Source organism: Quercus lobata, chromosome 7 (assembly GCF_001633185.2).
Source record: "Quercus lobata isolate SW786 chromosome 7, ValleyOak3.0 Primary Assembly, whole genome shotgun sequence".
NCBI classification, from domain to species: domain Eukaryota; kingdom Viridiplantae; phylum Streptophyta; class Magnoliopsida; order Fagales; family Fagaceae; genus Quercus; species Quercus lobata.
The window spans coordinates 15,296,741-15,307,148 of NC_044910.1; the positions used below are offsets into that span (position 1 = coordinate 15,296,741).

Below are 10,408 nucleotides of genomic sequence, written 5' to 3' on the forward strand. Positions count from 1 at the left end.
TTTGTTTGTGTACAACTTTTTAAAACCTTAATTTTTTTTAAATAAGGTAAATTTTACTATTTTGTTTGTGTACAACTTTTTAAAATCTTAATTTTTTTTAAATAAGGTAAATTTTACTAACTAACCCTGAGGTTTGAGCAAATACAAACTGACCATTTCAATCCCTATCCCTAAGTGTAAACGGACTCTAACGCCATTAACCTTAGTCCTCTAATCCCTTTCTATGACTATCACTCTTCTCTTTCTTCACTGATAAAATAGAAATTCTCCTGTTCAGTAAACAAACGGGGAAAGAAAATGCTTGAATGGATCCAACAATCAAAACGGAAAACACACAACAAAAATCACAAAACCATCAAGAACCGTGACAAAAAAAAAAAAAAAAAAAAAAAAAAAAAAAAAAAAAAAAACAAAACAAAACAAAACAAAACAAAACAAAAAAAACAAAACAAAACAAAACAAAACCTCTCAACTCAAAATCCTAATCCAAAACCAAACCCAAAAAATCAAAACCCCTCTCTTGACCAAAAACCCAAAACATCTCAAATTCACAAACACTGCTCACTCCATCACCAAAACCCCTCACCAATGGCTCTCAAGCTCGGCATCTTCATCAGCAAGAGAAAATCTTTGCTCAACCCATAGCAAACCTTTGCTCAAACCAAAGTAAACCTACCTTGCCGATCCAAACCAAAATCCACAAACCTCCATTGCTGACCCACCACCGATCCAAACCAGAATCACAAAACCCACAACCGATTCAAACCAAAATCCACTCCTCCACCATCGACCCACAAATAACCCAAACGCTAATGCCGATCCACACCAAAACCCACGAATCACTGCTAACCCATAGCATGGTGCCGCCCAAAGACCATGAAAACCAACACCGATCCACACCAAAACCCACAAGCACCGCTTAACCACACCACAACACCACCGCAAAGACAATGAGAGAGAAGAAAGGGACGAGAGAGTCAAAGAGAGGTCTGAGAGTGGAAGAAGGATGAGGGAGTCAGAGAGAATGAGAAGAAAGGTCTAAGAGTGGAAAATGGACGAAGGAGTCAGAGAGAGTGAGAAGAAAATGGGACAAGAGAAGAAAGGTTTAAGGGTGAGAGAGAGAGAAACTAAAAAAATAAATAACGGGCGTTAGAGTCCATTTGGACTCAAGGACTAAAATTGTTAGTTTTGAAATCTTGTAGACCTCCATGGTATTTGCCCAAACCTCAAGGGTAGTTAGTAAAATTTACCATTTTAAATAAAATGTATATTTTAACTCTCTCTTGGCAAAAAGTGAAGTAAGTTGATGCCAAACAAACAGGCTTCGAAAGTGTAGGGATTGTGAAATTAGTATTAACGTATAGTATTGGAGTTTCCTAGTAAAGGCCTTCGGTTGCGTTTGGTATTTGAAAAAAAGTTAGCTTATTTTACTTTTTAGCTTATTTTTGCTTCTAAATTGAATCCCATTGCACTATTAAGTAGGTCCCTTTGCTCCAAGAGTCAGCTTTTAGTTTTTTTTCTACATACTTCAGCAAAAAAATTTCAGTTTCAACAAAATAAACAATTCCCAAACAGACCTTAATCTGCTAAAAATTGAAGCGACTGGAGCAACAATTGGATTCTCATCTAAATTGTTATCTATGCAAACTACACAAGCAGAACTGAGAATTGACCTCATCCGGAAAGGTAATGGTTACAACATTCGTGAATACCCAAATTGAAGACAGATCATATAGGAAAAAAGGTTGAGAGTATGCCCTAAAAAATTTAAATTCTAGGAGAGAAACTTGTGAAAAGTCAATTTGAACTATAGATTAGACTCAACTGACCAAATAATGCTGGTTCTAAGGGCTCAATTAAAATCCCATGGACACCTCACCTTGCCTCCCCTCCCCACCTCACCCAAAAAGAAAAGGAGAACAAAAACAAAGGAACTAATAACACATTTACAGACAAGGTGATGCCCTGAACAAAGCAGACTACCCAAATCCAGTCTAATACCTCACAATTACACCAACTTCAGGGCAATCTGAATGACTCATATCTTTACAAAGGAATGGTTGGAATTAATACAGAATATATCCATAAGAAACTCACAAGAGCTGAAAGCAATGATCTTCTTGATTCTCTACATAATTAGGGAGCTGCAATGCCTAATTTATGCGGGCAACGTCTGAAAAAACCCAATCCAAAAGAACACTCTATCCAGACATTCTGGAAAACCCGACACTTTGGCTCATCCATGCATATACCAGACAGCAGTCCCTGAGATAACCAGACAGTAAACGGCACAACCAACACCCAGATATACAATCATGATCAAGCTGCTTCATGCAGGACACAACCAAACCATTCTTGTAAATTTCAAACCAACATTCTGTCACAAGTAAAACAAAATCCAGATCCTTGAATGAGTTGAAGCAACTGACATCATGATTTAGAGACATCCACCAGAACTCCATAGTGTCCAGCGTCATGAATAGATAATGTAAAAAATGATTTGAGGATTCATTTGAGATGGTGTGGCCAATTGAAAATATCCTAGCCTGATGTGTCAATTTCCTTCCCATAATCTTCCTCGCGAATGTTTCTTTTTAACCTTCTTAGCCATATCTCATAGTCCATTGGATATGGCGTTCCACACAGACTGTCCACATAATCAGCAAATGCTTTCAAAACAGTTGAGACATCACCAAGCTTCTGCTGAATCAACCTCCTCGACCAAGATGTCTCTCTCCACTGCAGTGCCCCCTCAACTGAATCCAGATCAGGAAAAGTCCCACCAGAGGAATAATAAAGCATATAAACCAGGCTCTCAGCATCTGAAGCTGAGCACAGCTTTCCCTCCTGAAGAGCATAAGTTGATGAGAAATGAAGATTCATGGCAGGGCGGTCCCTGTCTTCAAGAATAGCATGTCCCCAACCAATAAGAACAAAATAAGGATGTCTCACACTAGACCTCACACAAATTACATTCTCTGGCCTGATGTCTCCATGCCGAATTCCAGCAGAAGCAGCAGTCGAAAGTGCAGATAAACAATCATGACAACACCTGATTGCCTCCTCTGAACCAAATCGACCTTCACTTACCATGTCAGCCACTGTTTCACCAATCGGGCTGGTCACAAGAATTGGAGTGCCACACCAAGGGTGGTCACAGTTTCCTCCTGAGCTGGGTCTTCGACACTGACCAGGGTGAATAATCCTGCCAGATGCACTCAACTGTGGCAGATACTTGCAAGATAGACCTTTCTGTTTCATTATAGTCAATATTTTTGTCTGCCTCTGAACTTGATACCATAAATTCATATCTTCCCATGCTGGTTCCAGCTGAGAAGGGTGAGAACCAACATATAGAAACAGACTTTTTCCTGGGTCTTCTACAGGAGATGCAATGTAATATGAGAATTCAGAGGTACTCAAGGCTTTGTTAATCTGATAACCCTTCTGCCAGTTAGAATCCTCTAACCATAATACAGATCCTACTTCTAACTTCATCATTTCTTCAGACTGAATATTATTGGAATCTTCTTGAACTTCAACAATTTCAGGGGTAACAGTGCGCTTCTTGTACCGAAATATACCATTTCCATTCACTCTTGTATCCTCCAACTCCCTCTCCACTCTTCTTGTTTGAAGGCGAGAACCATGATCAGCAGCTAAATCCTCAATGGAGTGTTTGGGCATTCCAGCAAACTGCACGATACAGTGGAAGGTGGCAAAGAGTACCTGTAACGCACCAATATCTCCCCAATTTGCATTTCCAAGCTTGTTCCATATCCTATCAATTGGAGAGACTGCAATTCTAGAATGGTTTTTTATCCATTCAGCAGCACATTCATAAACATTATTCGCATCACATTCCAACTTATGTACGTCTCCTTCAACTTTTACAACCCCTCCATATTGAGAGTCAACAAGAAGAACAAAGACAGTGTTTGAACTCTCAGAGAAATTTAATCTGCTTAAACTTCTTGCTAGTAGCATACGAAGAGCATAGAAAAGGGCCTCCCCTAGAACAGAGAGAGAAGGCTGCCGGTCACTATCTGCAGCAAGGCTTCCAATATCAGGCCTCAGAAGAGCCAGTTCAAGAATATGGTCCCACGTCCCGTGGGGATGTCTAGGATTTTTAAGCATTATACCAGTGGCACAAAGGCCTCCAAGCTTTCCGTTAGCAATTGCCTTCTCAGCCTGGTAGAATTTCAAGTTAGCATTGGACAGACAAGCAACCGAGAAAGGCATAGGCTCATCCTGACTCCAAAATGCCTCCCACAAGCCCTTCACACTCGCATGTAAAAAGTCTTCAATAGCAAGATAAACAGTTGCTTCCACAGCATCAGAAGTGGAAGCATAAACAGCATTGGGCATCCGAATCAGCTGTTGAAATGCAATCCCTTCCAATGCATAATCAAATTTTTGAAGTTCTATCAACTCAAAAGGAACATCAAAGGCAGGTGTATTTGCTGCCGAATTTTCAAATAATGAATCAAACCAGTCTTCAAGCTTTGAGGTCAGGTCTTTACTATCCACAAATCTATGAAAGAAGTCCTTGCGACTCTGAGACCTACTGCTAGATGATACACTAGACCTTTTTGTTCCAGACCCTATTGATTCCTGGTCTGGGGATTCACCTGTTCAAATATTGATAATCCTCACATGATGCAACTATGGAAGTATTAAGTAACATATAAAGGATGCAGCAAACAATTACTCAAGGCCAGCAGGTAACTTCACCATATACAATTAAGCGCAATAAATAAAAATCTGTCAATGTTACAATAAAGAAATGAAACTCAATAATAACTAGATGTTAAAAAATTCATTGGTCCCACACCACATGTAATTAACCACATGTTTAAGCATGTTGTATCTGAAAAGTTCAAGATATAAAACTTTTACAACACAAGGAGACATCAATAAATGATTGAATTCTATTTTTGGTAAGTCTTGATTGGGCCATTAGGTGAGAATTAGAGGAATAGTATCAATTCACCTAATCAAGGAAAAACCGATCAATTTCCATAATCAATAACCGTATGAACATTCTATGACCCACTTCATGTCCAAGATCATCACATTCTACCTAAAAAATGAGAAGAAATTATATATTTCAACAAAACAATACATTTCACGAACACATAAAGATGTCTAAGCAGTGGGCAAGATGTTAGACTATTCACTTTGAGTAAAGTGAAGTCTGCTGGTAGGAATTCATCAGTGCATATTATGGCTTTTCAACTAAATTTCACATTTTAAAACTATCGTCTCCTTAAGAAGCTCCCCTAAAGCATTTCCCAAAATTTTGGCCAGCAAATTCAAGCTCACACTATTTAAGATTATAAAGCCAACCATATCCTGTGCATGAGAAGAAGGATGGACAATCCACTTATAGACAATGTGCTATTAGGTCTTGGATGTTTTTCATGTTGCCATAGCTTGTCATATCCCTGTCTACGTGGGCTTATGTCCCTATTGTAACTAAGAAAGACAGTTTGATTCAATAAAGAGAGATAGTTTACAAGAATTAGATACAATACTAGAAAGGAGAAATCATACAATTATATATTGGGGTTTTAATCATTAACTTTGCTCATAATGGGATCTTGACTGAGTCAAGACAGAATGGTGTAATTTAAATCTCATCCATTCTTCAAGGTCAGGTTAACCTTACTCTTACTAATAGGAAAAGGCAAGAAAGTGGACAAAAAGCTATCAAGTTTCTGTACGGTTAATAAGATGTACATGCCCCAAATATAAGAACTAAAAAAATCAATCCAATGTTCACTTGAACATGTTAATTTCTTTCTATTATTTTTTTGATGAGTACCTTGAACATGAAAATTTATTCATTCATTATTCTATAACAATACCTTAATTAGTTTAAACAGGATAACTAGACATACAAAAAGGACAGGAAAAAAAGGAGTAATTTAGATTCAACTTCTGCTAAAAACCTTTAAACTTATATTCAAATTACACGTGCAAATTTCTTACAATCATGAGATTTAGAGGCATCAAACCACGAAGATCTGAATGAAGAATAAACACCATTAAGAAAGGTTGAAAGAAGAGACAAAAAATAAAAATGAAAAAGTGTAAGGGCCCCAAATTTAGAATGCATATCTTCATCCGGTAGTCCTGTTCATAATTTATTAAATTCAGGACTGAAGTTGAAGATAATTTCAGAACTACAGGGGAAGGAATCAATTTAAGTTGCAAATGTCATCCCTGGCAAATGTTATGCAGGCTTATATTATAAGGTAAATATAAATCAAGGCCCCATGCAATTGAACTTGTGAACCCATCCTACATCCCTACATAACTAAGGGAGGAGAAGCTGTTTGACCCTGAGACCTTTGGCAAACACAGTTTCCACCAACGAGCAAAGATACTGCCCATTGCAGCAATTTGTGCCTATGCTTAGACATATTCATTCATATTAAGTGAACGTTATTAATCTGCCAAATTTGCCCATTGTGGGATCTCACCTCAGTAAGAACCCACAAAACTAAAAGAGAGCACCGAAGGAACTGAAATATTCTGTTTTCTTATATGAACAGTAGATGAAGAGAATAACTTCCCAAGAAAACACATTCCTTAAGGTATCACAGAAAAAACTATTCAGGATTATTTAGGGCCCAAGTGATGTATTATCTAATAAAAGGTACCCTACTCAAAAGACTTTTTGAAGACCTAGAAACACTTTCTATATGTAATACAGATTTTAACTTTAGAATTCAAATTTTTTTTTACCTATCAAAAAAAAACTTTAGAATTCAAATCACAAAAATAAATATTCTCCAATGAAAGAAATGGCCACTCAGTAAAATCCCCCAATAAACATTCAGGTCCTCATAAACAAAAGGCAAGTTCATTTTGGTTTATCCATACATCACTAGAGTTAGTTCCACCAGCAATGGCACCCACAGGAGAATCACTCTTCCTTCAATGAAGCAGTGGTTGGAGATTTGAATTTTCATTTCAGTGTCTTCAACAAACAGAACATGACACAAACAAGGATGGCAGTATCTAGTCTCAATAATAAGGTTCTTGCAAAAAAACTAAAGTGTTAGATCCTGAACAAACGAACTTTAACAACAGTCACTCCCAATCCATGAGAGGCCATTCCCTAAACAAAAGGTAAGTTCATTTTGGTTTATCCATAAATCACTAGAGTTAGTTCCACCAGCTATGGAACCCATAAGAGAATTACTCTTCCTTCAATGAAGCCCAGGTTAGAGATTTGAATTTTCATTACAGTATCTTCAACAAACAGAACATGACACATGCAAGGATGGAAGTATCTAGTCTGAATAATAGGGTTCTTGCACAAAAACTAAAGTTCTTCATACATCCTCCTGAACAAATGAACTTTAACAACAGTCACTCCCAATCCATGAGAGGCCATTTCCCTAAATTCAGACCCTTTATCAATCACAAGACCAAGATAGGCATGATTTCATGCATAGGCTCCTGATTTCGCATGTAAGACTTGTTATTGGTTAATACAGTTGGCACTCATGAAAATTTTCAAGACCAATTCATGGTTCAATAATGGATTCCTATAGATCCTACATTAGAGAATTATCTTTGGCCTCTCAATAAGCAAGCCTTGTAAACACAATTAGAGAACTTTGATTAAGGAAATTTTAATCAAGATGTACCCTTTTCAAAAGTGAGCCTCCATCAAATTCTTACTATTAGTTTCAAGCTACAGTCACACCCTGCAAAGCCTCAAATTTTTTTTTTTTTTTTATAAGCAATAAACTTGGACAAATAAGAAATAATGTAGCAATTCCAAGCATACAAATCTAAGCAAGTTTCTTATCATTGTTTGAACAACTCAAATATTCTTTCATGTTTGATGTGGTTGGTATGGAAGGAATGCAACTCTCATACATTTAAAAACACTAAATATTCCTAGAACAATTGAAGTCATTATTGATTCACAAACTGTTTGATTGGTCTCGGGCTTGGGGTTTTACACATTGTACTTCCATTTTTGAGTTTCCAGCATTAAACTCCAATCCTAGCACCTACAAAACCTTCAAGTAGCTGCTGTCCTGAAAATTCCTGCAACCCATATTTCTTGATCTCAACTTAAAAACACCCCAACTACATTATTTGAAACTTTTTTCCATCCCTGATAACTAAAGAAGCCTGCTAATGTGGACCCAAAATCAAAATATTTAGCCCTCATATATTTATCGTAGGAAGGCCCTAACTTGGGATTTAAGGGCTTTCATATATTGTTCATGACTCAGTGACACAACACAAGAAACAAAATGTGTTTAACACATTACCTGAAAATCAATCTGTAATACTAGAGAATCAATTAAGACCATGACACTGTCTTGTTTTCCACTATAGCATATAGGTAGTACTTGCTAGGCACTTCCTTAGCATATCACAATACAACTATGTTTTCCACTTAACACAAGCAGTAAGGTCTTTAGCTAGAAGGAAATGAAGCCACATAGTCCTACACATAATGTCTTATAAATTATTTGCATTAATTTTGAATTACAAAACTTAGAGTGACAAACTATCCGCAAGAAAGAACCCTTCCCCATCCCCCACCCCCCAGCGTGCCACCCCATCCCACCACCACCACACACATCCATGTCACTTTTTGATGTTCTGATAGAGTGATGGGTACCAGCCATTCATAACATGAATTTTGATCCCATTAATGAATTCTCAGCTTTAGAATCTTTTCAAGGTTCCAAAAAGTATATTCAAATCCCTTGCTTCTCTTTAATGGTTTGCCATCATACAGTGTCAAGAATAAGTAATCTTGTACAGTTTGTGTAAGAATAATGGAGAGACAGTGGAAAATCTTTTACATCATTGTTCTGTGGCCTCAAATATGTGATCTTTTGTGTTTCGTTATTTGGCGTATTGTGGGATATGCCAGATGTGATTGTTCAAATGTTAGCTTGTTGGGAATGAAGGTTCCATAATCACAGCTCAAATTATATTGAAAAAAAAAAAAAAACCAAACTCAATCATATCACATAAATAATACTGCCTAATCAAACTATAGGTAAGATTTATACCAATAAAATTACCAAAGTAAAAGCTCACATATAAAGCTAAAACACTGATTTCAAGCAACACACACACACACACACACAAGATATTCAAATCAAGGTTATAAACTCTCTAAATCGAAAATTTGCCACAAACATTCTAGAAAGAGTAAATCAATTTCTTCAACTAAAAATTTTTCCACAGCCAAAGAGGATCTTGAATTTAGAGATAACAGTTTCCAGCCATGAGGGTAATATGTTTCCATAGCCCCACAAATCCATGCTGATCTGTTAACTCAGTCTTAAAGCAAATAGAGAAAAATGCGAGTGTCTTATTTTCCAGTCAAACATCTCTCTCTCTCTAACACACACACACAAAATAACACAGTATTTTGATCTTCTTGTCAACTTAAAGGTGAGAATTTTGAAAAACTACTAAAATCTGTCTTTGAAGCCACCCAAGCCCCTAGTGTTGGTGTCTTTCATTTATCCTGAGTCTAATATCTGATACATAATTACATGTACTCTTCTAAACCAAGATCATTGTAGTAGTGGGTACAAAAGGTTTTAATTTTTATATCAGCAGCCATCAAATTGAACTCCAGAATAGCAAACAAACACACACAGATGCGCAATGACATTACAATCAGAAGGAAACCTCAAACCCCATATGGGAATTTCCCTAATGTTTAACTATAAACCTTTTTTTTTTTTTTTTGGTAAATGAAACACAATTGAACTACAAATTCTTCTCCTACAGAGTACCATTTCTGATCATTTACATGTTTATGGTCACAAATTACCATATAAAACCTCTCAATTACATCAAACTTCCAATTTTTTTTTTTAAATATCACAGTTTTAATTTCTTTGAATATAATGCAAAATTTTGAACAGCCTAACTTCATATAAAATCAAATAGTGCGTGTCTCCAATTGGGTCAGGAATTCAGACACAATGCACTGTAAGATAGAATCAAAGAGAACCCAGAAACACTGATGAAAAATCCTTCGAAATTTAAGCAAAGAAAATGAAGGTCAATTGGGTTCTTCAAGAAGTAAAACTCAGTCAAAGTGGAAGTCAAAAGGGGAAGAGAAAAAAAAAATACCTTCCATTACGAATCAATCTGTATGTTGAGAGCTAAAACAAACTTCAGATCTTTCCGTTCGGAAAAAACGTCCGACTGTCTGTCCGTCTGAGTGTCACTGTAACTCACCACTTTTATTATAATAGTAATCTCTCTCTCTCTCTCTCTCTCTCTCTCTCTCTCTAAAATAGTTAAAACCTTTGTCTCTCTCTCTCTCTGTTCTGTCGTCGTTTGTACTTTGTGCTGCTTACTTCAATTACAATAATGAGATGACTCATGTTTGTTTTTT

General features: G+C 36.7%; 1 protein-coding gene across 1 annotated transcript; it reads right to left on the bottom strand.

The window, feature by feature from the left end:
• Positions 1 to 1,787: 1,787 nt before the first annotated feature.
• On the bottom strand, positions 1,788 to 10,408 carry LOC115952971. The gene is made up of 2 exons (XM_031070359.1): positions 10,141 to 10,408; positions 1,788 to 4,631 (listed from the first exon to the last, which is right to left on the bottom strand). Exons 1-2 carry the CDS (start codon positions 10,145 to 10,147, stop codon positions 2,542 to 2,544), a joined length of 2,097 nt encoding a protein of 698 aa, XP_030926219.1. The 5' UTR covers positions 10,148 to 10,408; the 3' UTR covers positions 1,788 to 2,541.